The 21,959-nt window shown below is 40.1% G+C and overlaps 1 protein-coding gene across 1 annotated transcript in view; it reads left to right on the top strand.

The window, feature by feature from the left end:
* Positions 1-21,959, top strand: part of LRRC7 (leucine rich repeat containing 7) — a 344,062-nt gene that overhangs the window by 219,408 nt on the left and 102,695 nt on the right. Inside the window, exons 10-13 of the mRNA XM_054037099.1 lie at positions 5,592-5,736; positions 8,494-8,566; positions 15,568-15,697; positions 16,579-16,694. Of these exons, the coding sequence (XP_053893074.1) occupies positions 5,592-5,736; positions 8,494-8,566; positions 15,568-15,697; positions 16,579-16,694 (464 nt within the window). The remainder of the gene's footprint in view (positions 1-5,591; positions 5,737-8,493; positions 8,567-15,567; positions 15,698-16,578; positions 16,695-21,959) is intronic.

Below are 21,959 nucleotides of genomic sequence, written 5' to 3'. Positions count from 1 at the left end.
AGCAACTGCTTGTCCAAGAGGTCGAGCATCCTGCACCTTGGGGCAGTGGAGGAGGTCCCTCGGGAAGGGAAAAGGGGTCTATTCCCGCTACTTCCTAATCCTGAAGGCAAAAGGAGGCCTCAGACCCATTCTGGACCTGCGTCGCCTCAACAAGTCTCTTAGAAAGTTTGAAGTTTTGCATGGTCTCCCTGGCCTCCATCATCCCCTCCCTGGGTCCGGTACGCTGCTGTTGACTTGAAGGACGCTTAATTCCATATTCCAAGGTCACAGATGTTTCCTCCGGTTCATAGTGGGTGGATGCCATTTTCAATTCACAGTGCTGCCCTTTGGCCTCTCATCGGCCCCAAGGGTGTTCACAAAATGTATGGTGCCAATGGCTGCTTACCTGAGACATCTGGCTCATCAAAGGGCAAGTGCAGAGAAGCCTCGATTTGGTGTGTTGTACCTGCTGCGACATGGGACTGTTAATAAATGAGAAAAAATCCACCTTTACTGCTGGTCCAGCTAATAGAATTCATTGGGGCGGTTCTTGACTCCACATGACTGAGAACCTTCCTTCCAGAAGTGTGTTTTTAGGCCACGTTGGACCTGATCTCCTATGTAAAGAACCACCCGCTCACCATGGCTCACACCTGCCTGTGGTGGTTGGGCCACAAGGCCACATGCACATGCATGGTCAGCCATGCTCAGCTCCATGTCCGGCCTCTGCAAGCATGGCTGGTGTTGGTCTACATCCTCAACAGGCACAACCTAGACCAGGTAATCAGGGTGCTGGACCACATCAGGTCATTCCTGGATTGGTGGTTGGACCCCAGGTCAGTGTTGGAGGGAGTCCCCTTCGCGACCGAGTCCCTGTTGCTGACCCTGGTCTCTGATGCTTCGGACCTGGGCTGGGGAGTGCACCTGGGCAAGGTAAGCACCCAGGGACGCTGATTGTGGGACAATCTGGCCCTCCACATCAACATCCGGGAGCTCAGAGTGGTTCGCCTGGCCTGCCAGGCTTTCTTGCCCCTTCTGAAGGGCAAAGTGGTACAGATCCTGACAGACAATACCACTGCGATGTATTACATCAACAGGCAAGGCAGTGCCAAGTCTTCAGCCCTTTGTCAAGAAACTCTCTTCCTTTCGGTTTTTTGTGTGTGGCATGCCATTCATCTGATACCTGCACACCTGCCTGAAACCAGGAATATCTTAGAAGATCACCTCAGCAGGACTTTCTCATCTCACCACGAGTAGTTGCTCCATCTGAGGCGGTCAGCATAATCTTCCAGAGGACCCCCAGGTAGACCTATTTGTGTCCAGGCAGAACAGAAAATGCCATGTGTTCTATTGGATCCAGGGGATGGACAGGTGCTCCCCAGCCTTTTTCATTCCGTGGTCGGGGGCGCTGATATATGCCTTCCTGCCAGTGCTGTTGATTCACTGGGTCCTTGTGAAGATCAAGCAAGACAGAGCGAGAATTATCCTAATAGCCCACACGTGTCCTCGCCAGCACTGGTTTGGCACGTTCTGAGCCTTTTGGTAGCTTCCACACTGGCCAGATCTGCTGTCCCAGAACCACGGCAGCCTTTTGCACCCAAACCTGGTGTCACTGCACTTGATGGCTTGGCTACTGCATGGCTAAGCATGGACGAACGGGCATGATTGGCCCACATTCAGCAAATCTTGCTGGGTAGCAGAAAACACTCCACCAGAGCTACTTACCTGGCCAAATGGAAAAGGTTAATGTGCTAAGCCTCGGAACAGTGTATTCAGGCCAAGCAGGCCCCACTACAGGAGATCCTGGATTATCTGCCGCACCTCAGACTCCATGGTTTGTCCCTGTCATCGATCAAGGTCCACCTGGCCGCTGTCTTGGCTTTCCATCCTCCAATCCAAGGCAGGTGGATCTTCACTTATGACATGATGGCATTGTTTTTTGAAAGGCTAGGAGCATCTCTACCTGCAAGCTTGGGATCCCATCCCTCCCTGGGAACTGAATCTCGTGCTGTCGAGGCTCATGGGGCTGCCTGCTCTCTCCTGCTTCTCTCCTGGAAGGTTTTGTTCCTGGTCGTGATAATGTCAGCCCACAGGGTGTCCGAGATCAGGGCACTTACTTTGGAGCCGCCCTATATGTCTTATACAAGGATAAGGTCCATCTGCGACCACATCCAGTGTTTCTACCCAAGGTCATTTCCCAGTTTCATACTGGCTAGGTCATACTTACCCATCTTCTTTCCAAAGGCTCATGCATCAGATGAGGCACACAGGCTACATATCCTGGACATCAGGAGGGCACTGGCCTTCTATATAGATAGAACAGAGTCATTCCTTAAGTCAACGCAGATGTTCATTGCGGTGGCAGACAGAATGAAAGGTCTCCCAGTGTCTGCTCAGAGGATTTCATCCTGGATCATGGCCTGCATCCACTACTGCTATGAGCCGGTGAAGATGCCTCCGCCGGCCATCATGACGGCACACTTGATTAAGGCACAAGCTTTGTCAGTGGCCTTCCTGGCACAGGTGCCAATCCAAGAGATCTGTAGGGCCGCTACCTGATCATCTGTCCACACATTTGAGTCTCTATATACACTTATCCAGCAAGCTCGAGATGACGCTGGCTTTGGCAGAGCAGTGCTGCAAGCTGCAAGACCGTGAACTCTGAGCCCATCTCCATTGATACTGCTTGTGTGTCAACTAGAATGGAATCAACATGAGCAAGCACTCAAAATAAAAATGGTTACCTACCTTTCGTAACTGTTGTTCTTTGAGATGTGTTCCTCATGTTCATTCCATTACCTGCCATCCTGACCCTCTGTCAGAGTTGCTGGCAAGAAGGAACTGAGAAGGCATAGGGCTGGCAGCGCCTGATATACCGCCGCATGAGCGCAGCACTCAAGGGGGCGCCACAGCTGGCCCTACAGATACAACTAAGGCTAAAATCTCTGACTGCATATGTGGGCATGCGCACACCTAGAATGGAATGGACATGAGCAACACATCTCGAAGAACAACAGTTAAAAATGGTAGGTAACTGTTTTTTCTGCCTTGTTCTTTGTATATCAATTGTCTCTTCCAGTGCCTATAAACATGCGTTGCACTGAATCTATTAAAAGGTGCCCTGAACTCAAATCTTTCTTTTCATACAGTTTTCATTCATCTGGTAAGCATTTGCTGAGTTCCGATTATCTCCAATACTTTTTTGTTAGTTAATTATCTATCCATGATATTTTCAGAATTCTTCTCTAATACCATAATTTGAAGGATTGTAATTTCTTTTTTTCAATTGTTTGCATATCCATGTTTCATATCTGTATTTTAATAACGACCAAATATAAGTTCTCTTTTAAATACTAATAAATCTGAAGCTATTATCCCCTTTCCTGCATACCTGGAAGTAATCTGTGCTTGAATTAACTACTTGTAATCATAAAGCAAAGAACACAGAAACAAAATAAACAGGTGGAACATATATCATTCCTAAAATATTATAGGCAGCTCCCATGTCCTTCACGGATGTCCATGAGGGAATCAAGGCAGGGGCTGTTTTTGTTTATGTATTTAAACATGAGTATTGATATCCCTCATTTAATTTTGCAGTAAGAACAAAGTAATTACTGTAGATCAGTGGTTTTCAAATTGTGGAATGTAAGGCACTGGGTCGCGGCGGCTCTGTCAGCACCGCCGACTGGGCCATTAAAAGTCCCGTCGGCAGTGCTGCCCAGCTAAGGCAGGCTCCACCTAGGATCCGGACCTGCTGCTGGCTGCTTCTGGGACGCAGTGCGGTCTGCAGTGCCAGGAGAGGCAGCAAGCCTGCCTTAGCACCCCCACTGCACCACTGACTAGGAGGCGCCCCAGGTAAGCCCGCACATCAATCCCTTACCCAAGCCCTGAGCCCCCTCCAAACCCAGAGCCCCTTCCTATACCCCTGTCCCCGCCCCAGAGCCTGTACTCCCAGCCCAGAGCCCTAACCCCCTCCCACACCCCAAACCCCTCATCCCCAGCCCTGGGCCCTTCCTCCCCCCCGCAAACTCGGAGCCCCCTCCTGCATCCCAAATCCCTCATCCCCAGCCCCACACTAGAGCCTGCACCCCCAGCCCAGAGCCCTAACCCCCTCCCATACCCCAAACCCCTCATCCCCAGCTCCGTTGGGTCGCATAAAGGGCATCAACAATTTCTTCAACTGGGTCGCCAGAAAATTTTTTGAAAACCACTGCTGTAGATTATAACAGCACTTGAAAGAAAAAATAATTGTACGTAGCTCATGTTAATGTTACTGTGCTGCATTATCTCACAATAACTGGCAATTACCTTGTCGCTACTGTAGGTCCACCTCTGCCTATTTTTTCAATATGTTTATTCTACATGCAAGTTTAATACATAGAAACTTCAGAAAAATCACAAGCACTGCTTATGTTAATTTTTCCAGGTGAACTTTTATTTCATTAGTAATGTGCCAATGCTATTCTAGCAGACCAAAAATCATTTCCTTTCTAAATGTTACATTTGATTTGTCAGATGTGATTTGTTATGGATACATCTTTAAAATTATAGTTGCCATTTTTACTAGGGCTACAGCTTTTTAGAAAGTATTAACTACCTAACTTCAGTTTAGGCTACTAACACTTTAATGTTAAACAGATTTTGAGAGAGATCCCAGAAGGCTACAGAATTCCTTAGGGTAACCAACTTGATCTGGGCAGTGAATTATTGCCTTTTAAGATCCAGCCAGATTTTAAGTCAGCATCCATAATTGTATAAAATTTAGACCATATCGGCTTCACCCCTAGAAAGACTTATTCACATACCTAGTGTTACACTGAGGCCAAAGACAACTGGGGCTGTTCTACACTGAAAACTTACATTGGCATAGCTATGTCTGTCTGAAGTGTCAAAAATCCACACCTCTGGGAGATGTAACTATGTCTATCTAACCCCCAGTGTAGACAGTGCTAGGTCGATGGAAGAATTCGTCCGTTGACCTAGCTTCCACCTCTTGGGAAGGTGGGTTAACTACAGTGATGGCAGAACTGCTGCTATTGCTGTAGTAAGTGTATACGCTGAAGCCCTATAGTGGTGCAGCTGCAGCGTTTTAAGTGTAGACATACCCTCACATAAGTATAGATTGATTGTCTGAGTAAGAGTTCCTAGGATTGGTTCCTAGTTAAAGAACCAATGACCCTTTAGTGATTTTTTTTTTTAAATTTTGAAAAAACAATTTTTTTTGCAGAGTTGACTGGGCTGGTACATCTAAACAACCAAAAACAAGCAATAGTTGATCTTCCAATTGCCTGGAATTATAGCAAATTTTAGAGGATTTTTAATGTTGATGACCACCATTTTATTAGGCTTTATATAATCGCATAATTTTTAGCAATAACATCAATTGTTTTCAACTTTCTCAGATGTCAGTCCTTCATTTTGTGGTTATCTGAACAGGAAAGCTCTCAAATCAGATTAATTTTATCGAAGCAACAGCAATCTGGGTAAAAATAAACATTCAGATAGCAAAAGATAAGCCTGGGCTACTACTGTATGTTTCTGTTAAGCATTAGAGATTCCTATGGAATACATATATGCTCAGCTAACCCTGTTTATACCATGTCGTTAAGTCTATAGGGAAGTTAAAGCAGTTGGTGTACCTGGATATGTCAAAAAACAGGATAGAAACTGTTGACTTGGATGTATCAGGATGTGAAGCACTTGAAGATCTCCTATTGTCATCCAATATGTTACAACAACTGCCAGATTCTCTAGGTGAGAAGAGTAAATGCTGATTGATAAGCTTTTAAATTTGTTGGTGTTATTTATATCTCTGTAGCAGACAAGGGCCTGAGTTACCAAGCTAGAATCCAGTCCTGAATATAAACTACCCCCAAGTTCAAGAGTTGTTTATATTTGGTGCTCTGGATCAAATTGCAAAGATAGTATCAGGATCTGCATCTAGATACAAACTTTCACCCATGTTTGGAGGAACTGAGATCTGGGTGTTCTAGTTCTGGATCATCTCTACTTTACAGTAAAGAAAGGTGTTATTGGTCAAGTCAATCCGATGTCAATTTGATAGTGTGTATGATAGTCCATTTATATATACTAATTGCTTTAAAATCTAAGGGACAAATCCTGCTCTGTTACAATGGTGCAAGCGAAATTGACACCAATGGGGATGCACCAATATAAGTGGGAGAAGACATGGGGTCAAAATATTTTATTTTCTGTTTTTGACTATTTGGTTTACATATAATTTCTAATGGAATTATTATTACTTCTGCAATTAAGATACTTACAAAACAAATATGCATATTCCTGTAAAGATTTACTTTTTGTTACTTTGCAATCTTACTTTACTTTACACCATTTAAAAAAAGTTCTAAACTGTTCAATTTAAAAGATTTGTATTATTTTTATCAGAATATGCCATATACTTAAAATAATCTGATAATAGTAAAGGCCATATTACTAGACATGGTATGTAGATAGATGACATTCAAGCTGAGTCCTTTTCATCTAAGTACTGTATGTTCATTTTCTATGCACGGTCAGCATCTTTATTTGGTATTACAAAGTTTAAACATGTCAAATACAATTTAATTTTAAGTGCCAAATGCAAATATTGGGCCCCATTCAGCAAAGCACTTAAGCATATGCTTAACTTTCAGCCCATGCTTAAGAGTTTAGCTGAATCAAGGCCATTTTCAGTTAAATATATGGAAATATTTTATCTTCATTAAAAATGAAATGTACACCTCTACCCCACTATAATGCGACCCGATATAACACGGGTTTGCATATAGCGCAGTAGCAGCGGGGCTCTGGCAGCGCGTTAAAGGGTCTGGGGCTCCGGCTGCTGCAGGGAGCCCCGGGCCCCTTAAATCACTGCCGGAGCCCTGCCGCCGCTACCCCGGGGCTGCGGCAGCAGGGCTCGGCTGCTGATTTAAAGGGCCTGGGGCTCCCTGCAGCCGGAGCCCCGGGCTCTTTAAATCACCACTGGAGCCCTGCCACCGCTACCCCGATATAACAGTGTTTCATCTACAACGCGGTAGAGATTTTTGGCTCCCCACAACCGCATTATATCGGGGTAGAGGTGTATATAGAACAAAGTCATTTTGACTGTATTAGATTTTCATAATTTCTTTTCATGTCTTGCCCTGATTCAACAAAGTACTTAAGCACATACCTAATTTGACTTCATTGGGACTATGCTTTCAAATAGGCAAATGCTTTCTGATTTGGTGCCTAAATCCACAGTTACTCATCTGAGACACTTTTGTTAGCTCTGAGTTATTTGCTTTGAATATAAGATTACAAATGTATAATTTAAAAACCTTTGACACTGAAATTAAAATAAAATTTTAGGGACAAATCCTGATCTGTTTGCTAAATCCAAAGTAGGCATGGAAGTCATAACGTTTCTCCAGTTCTACGCTGGTAATAGTTAAAACAGAATTTAGCGTGTAGAAATTTGATTTGTAAAAGATTAGTTAAAACAATTTGTTAATCACCCTACCACTGTGCCCATACCAACCATTATGCAAGTTGGTCTTCCAGTTAACTGAAAAAAAAGGAGTATTGCCTCTTTAAGGGCTCCCTGACAGCAGATTGGGGAAAGAGGGAAAGTATACAGGGATGGACAGGAAGGGCAGAACAATGTCACTGTATTGTCCTTTCTGCTGACTGGATGAGTGGTGGGATATTTACAAGCAGCCACAGAGAGGCGCTCCATACCAGGATGGGACCAGCTGATGCACCTTGTATGCTCTTTGGCAGCCTGGGAGCGGACACAGGATGCAAATATGGAAGGAATCTGTGGATATCTGGGAATCCAGCTAGGGTGGCAGGGAGGCAGCCAAGCATTTTTCTGGTGACTTGCTGTGGCAGATGTCTAATGCAGGTACTTGGTATGGAAGGAATATGGTTATCAAATAAAATAGATTGGACAAGGTTTTGAAGTAAAGTAGCCCTCTGAAGGATTTGAAGGAAAGCTAAATAAGGGGGGGCTGGATCTCTCACATCTGCACCAGCATGCTACATGAATATGCTACAGGAAATGCTCCTGCATTGGCCGTCCACCCTGAAAGAAAGATTGGAGGCCATGGATGGGTTTAATTAGGTCACAACCTAAGTTCCCTATAAGCTGCACAGCTGCGCAGCAGCCTTCTTAGCGCCGCACAGGCGCTCAGGGAACCAATTTAACCAAAAAACTTCTTGTTTTGTTGTTTTTTTTGTCAGTCCATTACTCTTTTCTCTTAACTCCTGCTATTGTTGCCATCGGAATATAGGAGTTTCACATTCCCCATCTGTGAATGTAGACCCTAGTCTGCATATATTTGTGCGTGTGCTTAACTTGAAGCACATAAATAACTCCATTTATACTTGAAGTTAAGCATGTGCATTCAGGGTTGAAGGAATAATGTGTATGCTGCAATACCGACTTAGTACAATATGTACTTAGAACAGACTAAATTCTCTCTACCCACATATCTGTCATTTAAAATACCTTTCTCTGTTTTGTAGGATTGTTGAAAAGGCTTACAACTCTAAAAGTAGATGACAATCAGCTTACAGTACTGCCCAATGCAATTGGAAAGTAAGTAGAAGAAATCTTATATAATTCAGCATCTCTAACATTAGGAGCAACCTGCCTTGCTTTGCCATATGCATATTGTTTTGAAAGAGACAAAAGTAAAATAATCTACTGAAATGAGAACTAATTTAAGAATATGAGTCTAATTCTCATCTTATGTTTGAAGTCAAGGAGTTACACTAGTGTATATAAGCAGAAAATCACATGCCATTATCTGTTATGTTTTCCATATACAAAGAGCAAAGATATATTTTCAGTCTAAATTATTTGTAGTTCAGATCAATACAGGAACAAAACTGGAAAGAAAAAATGTAAAGTCTTCTCTCAAGAAGTCTGTCTCTCTTCAGTGATGGCCTCCACTGAATTCTGAGAACAAAATGGCTGCCAAACTTTACACACATGAACATTGCTTAGAATTTTTAAAGGAGTAGAACATATTGCATAAAACAAAAGGAATGACAGTTTCATAGGTACATATTACACAGTGTGGATAATACTGTATAAATAATCTCATAACAGTGTTCTGCTATAACTCCTTAACTCTGTAGTTGTATGAGAAGTTATTTGGTTCTTGATTAGGGGTTCTCAAACTGGGGGTCGGGAGCTGTCAACCTCCACCCCAAGCCCCACTTGCCTCCAGCATTTATAATAGTGTTAAATATATTTAAAAGTGTTTTTAATTTATAAGGGGGGGGGTCACACTCAGAGGCTTGTGATGTGAAAGGGGTCGCCAGTAAAAAAAAGTTTGAGACCCACTGTTCTTGATGCAATATAGTCAGTTGTACTGGAGTTCATAGTGCTTTTTTTATTTAGTCTTGGGTTTATTGTGGAGTTAAAGCTCAAATTCATTACAAAATTCAAGACTGATGTAAACCTCTCTCTAAAATGGTGAAAAGATTTACCTACTCTTCAACTAGACTGCAATTATATGCATTCTTTTTTGATAGAAAACTGATATAGAGCTGACACTTTTGTCTTAAAAGCATTTTTCCCCTCTACCGTTTTTACTGCTGCAATGTGGATCAAATGAATGCTTGTGGGGATTTTTAGAATATACTATATTGTCTACTAGAATTTAATATCGCATCTGCATGCAGTAGGATTTTTAAAGAACAAGTTTGTTCAAGCAGTACAGTTTTTCAAGATATGAATAGTTTGTCTTGTGTAAGAGAGATTGACAATGTGCTTTACCTATACAATTTTAAAAAATTAACATAAAACAGTCAGTATTTTGCGAAATTATATTCCTTTTGAAATTATCTGTTTTTAAAGCATTTTCCAGATGTTTAACCTGAGTTTAATAAGCAGTAGTGCAAACAAATAGATACCTAAATTATGGCGTTCATTCAGATGCTTGCTTTGTTAGAGATTTTATTTTATTTTTATCTTTCTTTTTAGGTAGGTATTTATGGTAAGTATAGTGATTGACTATCCATCACATGAAATGTTATATTTGAATATTTTTATATTATAGCATTTTAATGTATATAAAAGTGCCCAGAGCTTGGACTTGGCATTTATTTAAAAGCTCTAAATCCAAATATGTTGTTGTTGATAGAACATAGATTATTTTTTCTGATTCATTAGATACAGAACTATTGCACACCAGAAAGTTAGAGAACCTCTGAACAAATAGCAAAATGTTGCAAGTGGATCCCACTTGTGAGCCACAGGAAACTCACTCTGCAGCTTAGTATGGGTGGACAGAGCATTCCCACACTCCTCACTCTAGTAAAGCCCTTTTCAGCAAACCCTGCTTTTACTCCAGACAGTGTTCTTAGGTCTGCTCTGTCCTGAAGACTTCATTGTAAAGCTCTCTTGAATAGCTCATTATACTTCTCCAAAAATACATAGATTTAAGTGTATTCTGACTCAATACCAAATATATTAAGGCCTGTAGCACTGCTTTAGTCTCTACTCTGTATAACTAGAGCTTTAACAAGTACCCACTCCAGCCTGTATTTGTTTTTTGCAGGATCTTTCAATAATAACTTAATTAACTGTTGGTATGACATTCAAAAAAATTCTAAATTCTGCAACATTACAGCAGTAAGCAATGAAAGCTGAATTTTGGCTTGACATAGCTTACCTGATGAAGGGTCATTGGATTTATGTGATGTGCATTGGTGTGTAGCAATAGAAGGTTTCATGAATCCTATGAGACAAAGTCTATATAGCAGTAAATATTGAATGCCAGGTAGATCTGAAGATGATAGAAATTATATTGGACACTATCCAGATGGTTCATGCACTAGTTGGTACTTTGGTGGCTTTTTGCAGTGTGCATGTTTAAAAAAAGAATCCTGTCATTAAGATATTATCTCAGTGATTGAATTGTTCAGAATTGAAAGGAACCCTCTGGTCTTATGCCAACTTTCTGTTAAATATTGTTTCTCAAGAAGCCTTAATTAGCTCTCAAAAGAGAGATACTGCAGCTCTAAGAGGTGGATTTGCAGAACACTAGGATAGACAGCTAATACTGCTACATCATTTTTGAACGATTGTGCTTGTTAAATTTAGGGGCCTGGCAGCACTAGAGGTGAAGTAATTTTCTTCCATAGAATGAGCACGGTACCTATAACTTCAAATTGTGCTTCCCTTCTCTGACTCATTCATTACTTTAGACAGTTTCCTGCTGGGTCTTTCTCAAAAAGTGGTAGCCATGGTACTCACTGGAACATGTTATTGTAATATAAAAATCAACAATGAGGAGGAGAGAACTGACTCTCTCTGGAGCCGGATGTTATAATGACATAGAGAGCAGTCTGTCAACTTTGATACTTGCCTTAATAGAACTGCCAACAAAGCAGTTAGGGCCAAAAAGGTGGTGGTGATGGTGGGTAGTCACTATCAGCCTAGATTCAAAGAGATATTTAGGGTTCAACCCTGTGAGATGCTGAACAGTGTGGCCTCAATCCAACAAAGCATTTAAACATGTGTTTAAGAACTCTGAATAGTCCCAATGGTTTCCCATTGCTTAAGTGCTTTGCTGGATTGAGCCCATAGAGATAAAAACGCTCATCTCTAGAGATGTGTGTCATTCATGACCCGGAGATATTTGCACACATGCTGGCTGAAAATGACATAATGAGAGCAGAAAACTAATTAACTTGTCAGATGAGAAGGATGGTGTCACAGAGTGGCTGGTCCTTTATGGAGAGTTAGAGGGAGACAGGGAGATGAGGCTAGGTTGTGTCTCCAATCTTGTTTCACTACTTCTTCCTGGTTGGCTCTGTCAGTCAGAGCTGCATTACCTTGTTTACTGAGTCTGGTTCCCACCCAGGATGGCAAAATATATTTGCAGTAGTGACCTGGGGTTGGGACTTTCTAGCATGGAACTAAATGTTACTGTGCTAAAGAAGCAATTGGGTAGATCCTTTCCAATTTCAGGAAACACCGTTTTTAGCGGTCTCAGTACACATATACAGTATGGTGGAAATACTAGCGCAAAGGAAAACTTTTGTATTTTGTAGCACATGTAGAATTCAAACTATTGTAAGAAAGTATTCTGATGTAACTCACGTAATGAATATTGTTTGAGTGGCTTCCAGAATGCATGTCATATAAATCCTGGCAATTACTACAACAAACATACATACGTGAAACAGCTACATTGTTCACTGTTGTTCTTATCACAAAATCAAACAAATTGGTGATTGCTTATCAACAAAGTTGTTTTATTATATGATGAGACCCAAACTGCACTTCTGGCACACCCAAAAGTCCCACTGATTTCAGGGAGCGTTTTTGGTGTGCAAAAAATGTAGGTTCAGGCCTGATACCTACTTTCCTTAATGCAAATTACACGTCAATGTGAGGTAATGTTTTAAAATATCCTGGTGATATTCAGTACCAGATCATCACCACTTTCCTAGTATTCTTTGTTGCTTTAAACCAGTGGTTCTCAAAGCTGGTCCGCTGCTTGTTCAGGGAAAGCCCCTGGCGGGCTGGGCCGGTTTGTTTACCTGCCGTGTCCGCAGGTTTGTCCAATCGCGGCTCCCACTGGCTGCGGTTCGCTGAGGGATGTGCTGGCCGCCCTTCCTGCAGCCCCCATTAGCCTGGCGCAGCGAACCGTGGCCAGTGGGAGCCGCAATCGGCCGAACCTGCATACACAGTAGATAAACAAACCGGCCCGGCCCACCAGGGGCTTTCCCTGAACAAGCAGCGGACCGGCTTTGAGAGAACCACTACTTTAAACAATATACATTTTAAAAAAAATGATAGGTGAAGTCAAGAAAATACTTGAGGAAAAATGCACCTCTCAGAAATACTGAAAAGCATTAATTTCCCTTCATTTATCTCATCTGTAGCTATCCTTCTGGTGGATCTACACAGTCAAAGTAGAGTAGGAAAAACTGCAGCAAGTGAAAGAGGGGGAAACAATGCAGAGAGGTAATAACTAAATCATGGTGAGAGAGGGCTTCTTTAAGTTACAGGCTTCTTCCACCAAGCATCTAGTATCTTATCAGTTGATGTATCCATTCCATCCTTCCCCAACTTTAGGATGATTGATCAAATATGTGGTGAAAATGACATAATGAGACGAGGACTTCTTAAGCTATGGGTTACTCTTCTCTCTAGTACAGGTAAAGCATGTGTTGGGCATAGCCCCATGGTTTCTAGGGGACACAGAAGACCCATAAAGGTCCATTGCCTTAATACTCTGCACACCCAGGGAGAATGAGTGGAGCCTCAGTGACTGATGAGGTTATTAGAACCCTAACTAAATTCATATGATAAGCTGCTGTGGCCAGGTTACCTTCCCTCCACAAACTCTGAACAATGAAAATTAGACTTCGAAGTTACACAGCAGTTGTATAGCTGTTGGATAGCTAGATTAAGTCCAGTCTCACTTTGACTGTGTTCCCTCTGTTATCACAAACTTCATTTCTGTCCTGATTGTTACCAAGAGGGAAAGAGGTTGAGAATGTATATGTCAGATGGTACCTTTTAACTAAAATTACATTGCCTATTAAGGTTTCAGTGGCATCCCTTGTGTGGCTCTTGAAATTTACTGTTTGCAGGATAGTGTTTGTAATGTTCCCAATTCTAGGTCTAAGTAGGACAGGGGAGTTGTGCTAAATCAGCACATCACCTGGCAAACCTAGCTGGTTGTGGGCAGCTTCCAAGATGGCATCCTTTCCACTATACTTTCCATTACAAGGGTCCTCTGTCAGGTCTATGCCTATTCCTGCCAGGAAAGACCTTGAATGAACTAGGCCAACATGTTTGAGTATTACCTTTGCAAAATATTGCTCTTTGCCTGGTTTGAAAGACAGGTTGACAGATACAAAACTTGTAATAAAATATCTGGCAAAGCTTTCAGCTGTTCTCCTCACAATTCACTTCATTAATCACCATACGGCTCATGGAAGGGTGATGTGATTCAGACCTTCAACCTATTGAGGTCAGGTAGTTACAGGAAGGTGCTGAGAACCAGTTGGGCCCTGGGTGTAGCTTAGCTGCTGCAGGCATTACATTTCTCAGAGTTCGAAGGCTGGAAGAATTTTTTAAATAATTTAGTTGGGTAAAAATAATTTTAAAGAAATATTGAAAGGTCCAGATCTGCGACCATTGCTTAGTTATAACTGTCATCGACTTTAGTATTGCAATTATACCCATGAGTGTGAGCACTGTTCACCCGAGTGAAGGTCACATTCTTAGGCCTCACTTTTCTCTTATTTATATTTTAAACCTTAAATTTCTTACTCTACAATCATAGCTAGATTGACATGGGCGAGGTACCTCTGAAGCATGCATGTGGGGATTCTCATCTCCACTACAGTCTTTTACATTGCTATGAGCTTTTAGAAGTGCAGCACAACAATGATCCAGGGCAGATATTGAGATAATTTATTTTTTCATAAAGGGAGCATGTTAGTATTTAGTACATCAGGTACTCAGCACATTACACAGTTCCACTTAGGCAGTTTTATATTAAAGACTTGGCATGAAAACCTTGAAGTACTTTAAGTAATAGCCAAATACTCTTAAAAATGACTTATTTCTGTTTGCTTTTGTATTAATTTTTGCTAAACAATTGGCTATCCCATATTGTGTTTTGAAACAATCTCAGAAGATAATCTGTCAGAATTTGAAAGATAAGCATACTTATAAAGAATACATCTTCTGCTTTAATGGCTAATTATAGCAGGCTTTGTTGAATTTGGATCAATGTTTGGCTCTCTCCACTAACCAGCTTTTTGTATCAGAGTTTGTGTCAGTGACATCAGCTGAAAAATATACTTTTTTCAGTAGTGTATAAAGATACTTTCTTCTCACCAAACAGTTTTTTTCCCACCTATCATCTTTTTTTGTGCATATGTCCAGTGCCTAACACAGTGGGTCCCTGATCCTTGACAGATGCCTCTAGTCTAGGCATTTCTACACTACAAATAATAATAATAATACAAACAACAATAATAATGCATGGGACAGAATGGTATCCCTTAAAAATACCTTGCTGGCTTTACCTTAGATAAATAGATAGGATTACCTCAATATTAGTAGTATTACCAATACTCAACTATACTTAGCTCTGGTCTACACTGGGGGGGGGGAAATCGATCTAAGTTATGCAACTTCAGCTATGTGAATAACATAGCTGAAGTTGACATACTTAGATTGACTTACCGTGGTGTCTTCACCGTGGTGAGTCGACTAATGCCACTACCCCGTTGACTCTGCTTGCGCCTCCTGCTGCGCTGGAGTACAGGAGTCAACGGGAGAGAGCTCGGCAGTCGATTTATCGCGTCTAGACTAGATGCGATAAATCGATCCCCACTGGATCGATCGCTGCGCGTAGTGTAGGCATACCCTTAGGTGTATATAATTATTTATATCTTTAATCTTTTGTTCTGTGAGAATCTGAATAATAAATGTTACTTTTTCAATATATGATTTGCAAATGTAGTAATCTGACACTATAAACTTGCAGAGATTTGAAACTGTTAATTTGTGTTCTTACTTTTTGAAAAAGTCTAACAACGTGTTTAAAATTTCAGTTTATCTCTATTAGAAGAATTTGACTGCAGCTGTAATGAACTGGAGTCCCTACCTTCTACCATTGGTTACCTTCATAGCCTGCGAACATTAGCTGTGGATGAGAATTTCCTGTCTGAATTGCCTAGAGAAGTGAGAAACTGATTCTGTTTTTAAATTATTCATTAGTATGTTTTACATGAAGGGCCTAACCTTGCAATCTTTACTCAGACAAAACATCCACTGAAGTTATGGCAGGTGTATGGAAGTTTTTTCTCACTCTGCAGGATGGGGTCATAAATGATCCAGATGGAAGACCAAGTCCTACTTGCTTTAATCACTTGTTCCCATGGAACAGGTGATATCACTCACATGAGCAAGGCAAGCAGAATTTGACCCTGTGTGCAAGGCAAGCAGTATTTGACCCTGTTCGTTTTTCTCATGTGTTACTAATGCTTGTATGCAGTGTTGTTGTAGCTGGGTTGGTTCCAGGATATTAGAGAGACAAGGTGGGTGAGTTAACCCAAAACTTTGTCTCTCAACAACAGAAGTTGGTCCAATAAAAGATGTTATCTCACCCACCTTGTCTCTCTCACATTTTGTTTGTCATTTTACATTGTAAACCAAAGGCTTATGCCCTTGACCGTTAATATCAATATCAATGTAAATAGGAAAACTAGAACTGGAAATGAGTATTTCATTAATGAACACATTATGATAATAGAAAGCATTTTAATCAAACTATGTGAAGAAATGTGATGTGTATACATACATCTTAATATAGCAGGAAGCTATTGATAGCAGATAGGTTAAATTATAACTTGAAAAGCCATTTATCAAGTAAAGGACCTGATTCTACTTCCACTAAAGTCAGTTTGGCTCCAAGTATTATCTCAGAAGTACACAATAAGTAGTCATTACCTCATTCATTAATTTTAAAGACATAATTAGGCCACCTTTTCAGATAAGGAGAATTAGTGGTGAGAAACTTTGGCAAAGTGAGAATCCTAACTTCTTGTCTTTTATGTCCATAGATTGGAAGCTGTAAGAATGTAACAGTTATGTCCCTGCGCTCTAACAAGCTAGAATTTCTTCCTGATGAGATTGGTCAGATGCAGAAGCTGAGAGTGTTAAATCTGAGTGATAACAGGTATACTTTGCATAATTTAATCATCTCATCCTAGAAGTGTTTTGCTGAACTATTTTAAACATTCAAAGTTAATAGCTATTGAGGTGGTGTTCTTTCATCATTAAGCACCTAGTCTTGGTCTCATTGAACTCCATATCAAAACTTCATTGGGGCCAATGGATTCACAAAAGTAAAATCCTGATACCACTCATGTCTCCTACTATTACCATGTGAAAATGTGACCACTTATGTTCATGAAGGTTTTGCTTCATGAAAATGTTTATGTAAGCCTTATGATGGTATATTTTATGATCTTGATTAAAGGATGGTCATGTACTGGTGTATGGTAGGTCTTTAGGTGCAAGCACAAAAGAATGTAAACATCAAGGAGGAAATCCTGGCTCCATTGAAGTCAATGGCAAAACTCAAAAAATAGGCATTTTAATATGGCCACTTGTAAATGTATACATCTAGGAACAAAGAATACAGAATATACTTAGTCTCCCAACTTATATCCTGGGAAGCAGTAACTCTGAAAAAGACTTGCATTCCTTGCAAGTATGAACAGGGGAATATCAAGTAGAACTAGAGAGATTATATTATCTTTGTATTTGGCTCTGGTGAGACTGCTAATACAATACTGTGTCCAGTTCTCATGTCCACAATTCAAGACGGATGTTGATAAATCAGTGAGGATTCAGAGAAGAGCCACAGGAATGATTAAAAGATAGGAAAATATGCCTTCTAGTGACAGACTCCAGGAACTCAATTGGTTTAGCTTAACCAAGAGAAGGTTAAGGGGTGACTTTACAGACTAATCAAGTATCTACATGGGGAACAAAACTTTGATGATGGGCTCTTCAATTTAAAAGACAAAGGTATAACAAGATCTAGTAGCGGGAAGTTGAGCTAGACAAATTCATACTGAAAATAATGTGCACATTTGTAACGGTGAGCATAATTAACCATTGGAACAATTTGCCAGGGTTTGTGATGGATTTTCCATCACTGGACATCTTAAAATCAAGATTGGATTTAAAAAAAAATGTGCTCTAGTTCAAACAGAATTATTTCAGGGAAGTCCTATGGCCGGTGTTATACACAAGATCAAACTAGATGATAACGGTCTCTGACTTTATAATCGATTAACCTAAGGCCAAACCCTTTTCTTCACATACTTAGTCCCATTGAAGTAAATATGGCTATTTGCATGAATAAGATGAGAATGATTTGACCCCACATATAAACACTGGGAAAGACGGTTTTATCAAAAAAAATTCATGCATACATGTACTTCAAGAATAACTTAGATATGACCCTTTTCAGCAAAATAAAAAGAGATACAGATTTGTTCAGTAGTGTGGCAAATGGTACATGGAGGCAATACTGTCACCAGTGATTATCTTCTGAAATCAGTCAGAATTTTGAGAAGGACTTTGCACCTCTGTTACTGGGGGCTATTAACAGAAATTAGTTCACCAACACATTATAAATCCTTAACACAGAAATATCCTATAGTACACTTGATAACAATTATCCACTTATTGGAACATTTTCTTAAAGTCAGTTAGATGTCATAGGACCTGATTTTTTGCTCTGACAGCAGCAAAAAACTGGAGTAACTTCACTGAAGTCAAGGAAGTTACACCAGTGTAAACCTTGTATGAGAGCAGAATCAGGCTCATAATGGGATGATAGAACTAGTTCAGAGGAATTAGGAGCTAGAGCTTTGAAAAACTATGGTGTACATGTATTGCTTTTTTGTTTGTTTGTTTAAATGTTCACATCTTAGTGGTCACTGATTTCAGCGGTGACTGAATGTGGAATTACTGAAACACTGTGAACAGCACTTTTTTATCATGGTACTTCCATCTTGGATGAAATTAGGAATTACTGAAAAATCCTGATCTCACAAGATTTCCAGACCAAAGTGTTAGGATAAATTTCAAATAAATATTCTAATGTTCTGGTGCTTAGCCAAAACTTAGACTTACAGGTTTTCCCCATCACTAATCATGAAATTATGTAAAATATTAATCATATGTAAAAGTACTGTTGGCATCCTTCCATTATCATACAAAAAAGTAACACATGCTTAGTTTTATATTCTTCTTGTGGAAAATCATCATCTTCCCAGATGTTGGGTCACAAAGAGCAATCATCCATGTTCTGTGGGCCTGACTGCTGAAGCCTTCCTTGTGATACTTCCTATGTCAAATCAGACACAACACTCAGTAGTTTTAATTGTCACTCTTTTTTAGATACATTGGTCATTATTTGGGTTCTTATTTTGAATGTCACCAAAAATAAGTACAGAGGTTTATGAATTTAGAAAATAGTCCTGGGTATATTAAGAGCTCTACAGGACTTAACTTGTCTTTCAATAGAATCCTCCAGCTAATGTTCAGTATAAAATGTTTCACATACTATGAGGTTAGCCTCTTTGGGGAAGAGGTATAAACAAGGTTTGGAGAAATATAAGTATAGGGTTTGTTGTTTGTGTTTGTTTATTTGGAACATGGCAAAATCAGAATCCAGTATTGAACACACAATATTCTGATCCTGCTGAACATAAGAGAAATGACCCATCAAGAAAGAAAAATTCAGGCTGTTTCTGTCCACAGACTTAGAATAAAATGCCAAAATGAATATTTCCCTCTCCCCCTAGAAAATATTTTTTTGCCCTCATTTCATGCCGTATTCCACTTAATGCTGTTTACATTATTAGAGGATGCCCAGTGATATTTTCCATATTTTGGAAGACAAATGCATTATCAGAATTTGTCCTAGATTTTTTTAATATTGCCATGCTAATTTGAATTAATTACTGAGGATATTAATTAATGGGATATTATATGTTACAGATAAGGTATTAGTTCAGAACCAGCCATGCAGTGTAAGGAAATAAAGACTAAACTACCCTTTTAATCCTAAAGGCAGTCTCTCCAACTCACAGAGGAGACACCTTCGTAGGCAAGAGTAGAGAAGGTGGCACAGCAGCTATCCACAGCTGATCTGTGAATAAATGAGGGAATCCAATAAATTGATTAAAACCAAAAGAGACATTACTGCTTTCCCTGGACAAGATGTCAGTTAACTAGCTCCTAAAGTGTTACAGATTTTAAAATAACTTTACACTTAACGCAGCTTTAGCTTTTAAAAATTGATCCAGGTTAAATCTATAGACCGACACAGACTCACTGTTGAAGTGATCTGGCTCATATTGTCAGAAACTATGGGTAGTACTGAACTGAAGCTAAGATATCTTCCCAACTCTTCTCTAGACATAGGCAAATTTGATGTTAGTTGGCTCTTAAAGTACATCTCAGTTTATAACTAGAATGTAATCTAATAATAGTGATAAAAAGGAATAGCTTCAAAGTATTTATCTCAACTTAGTCGCTGATATGTAATTTATGACCGGATATGGAATAATTTCTTACTGACAATTTGGGACCTAGGAATATATTTAGAAAGGTTTTTTTCTTTCTAAAGAACCTCAGGGGAAATTCTACTTTTCCTTATCTTCTGTCATACAGGAAAACACTTTTTATATGAAAATTGAACATTAGAAAAGGGAACATATCTTTCCATACTTGTCAGGGCTCTTTGCAAGTTACTGTAAATAGTGGTTTTATTGAATAATCAGCTTGGGATTTAGCATGCTATCAAAGTATTGTTTCATGACTGTTTTTTATTTTAAATATTTCAATTTTTTTATCTGTCAATGTCTGCTGTGATTTTAACATTTATATATTGTTCTGTTTAATTAAATGAATGTGAATTCAGACAATCTGAGTGGCACTAATATGCTGTTTTAAAAATTCAGTTATCACTTGTGTTAAACTCTTTAAAGAAGTTAGTTTTTCCAAGAGATTGCAATTTTAATTACTGGTGATTAAAAGCTTGTACATAAATCCAAATCCTGTAGCTCAAACAAGGAAATAAGGGCAGCAGAAGGCCTTGAATGCATTGAAACTGGTATGATTCCTGTACTCAGAGTGGTAGGGAAGTGAAAGATGTGATGATCCCACACAGTACAAACCTGTGAACTCCAGCCTCCCTAACACCTTGGGAAATGGCCACAGAATCTGTGACTACAGAGATCCATTAGACACCCTCCACCCCTTACTGGCAGGAACTAGAGGGTGTGGAGCAATCACACAGGGGCCTGTGATTTCAGATTCCAACTCACTTCCGCATCCCAGATAGCCACAAAAGCTTATTTACTCAGGCCTGATGCACGCCAGGAAGAGATTTAGGCCCATAGTGGAAACTGATTGCTTTGGTACCATGTGATTTGCTTTTGAATTATATGTTAATTTAGTTTAGGTAACTCCTTCAGAAATTATCCATGCACCAGTTCATCTTTCACCTAGGATAACTTAATATTGTGAATACATTTTTCCTTAACTATGTATTACACAAAAAAGCAATTATGTAAGTAATTTTCCAAACTGTCTAGTGAAAAATTTAGGCATTTAAGCATGAAAGATAAGCACTTTGTTGAATAGCACATTTATAGACTTTAGACTTCTTTGTACAGTTGATATACTTTCTGAATGTTCTCATCAGAAATGCTGGATAAATGGAGGCAAGGCAGATTAAACACACTTTAAAATTTTAATGGGCATAGTGCACTTTTATAGCATCTATTCTGCTCAGTGGAGAATGCATATAGGGCCATATTTTTAGAGGTGAAAATCAGCATCGCCTCAATGAAATCAGTGGAACTATGCTGATTTACAGCAGCTGGGTATATGACCATTGTCTGTCATCAGTAATTAGTCAACACCAATGCAATGCCTCTGTTGCATCCTTTTGTAGCTACAGTGTAACATAATTCTGACTGAGCAGCCAAGAAAAAACATCTACTTGTTTCTTCACCATTCACAGCCTAAATCGATGTGCGAACTGTGATTAGTATTATTGGATCAATTTTCAGAAGTGTAGTTGAAATGCAACATTTATATTAGTAGTTCAGTTGCTGATTCAAATCTGAGTTACCAGCACATCTAACCACTAGCTTGAGGGCACAAATCAAGAAGATAGGTTCTTCTTCGAGAGATGTCCCTGTGGGTGCTCCACTCCAGGTGTTGGTGCATCACTGCGCCTTCGCTCGGAGATTTTTCGCAGCAGTATTCATACTGGCCACGCATGCACAGAGGCTGCCCCCGCTGTGAGTCTAGGATAATAGTACGCACGCGTGGCCAATCTCCTCAGTTCCTTCTCTACCGTCCCCAGCCTGAGACGGAGCTCAGCAGACTCATTAGGAAATCCCCCACT

This window comes from Malaclemys terrapin, chromosome 8 (genome assembly GCF_027887155.1).
Source record: "Malaclemys terrapin pileata isolate rMalTer1 chromosome 8, rMalTer1.hap1, whole genome shotgun sequence".
NCBI classification, from domain to species: Eukaryota; Metazoa; Chordata; order Testudines; family Emydidae; genus Malaclemys; species Malaclemys terrapin.
The sequence above is the reverse complement of the archived record's forward strand: the minus strand, read 5'-3'. Positions and strand labels throughout refer to the sequence as shown.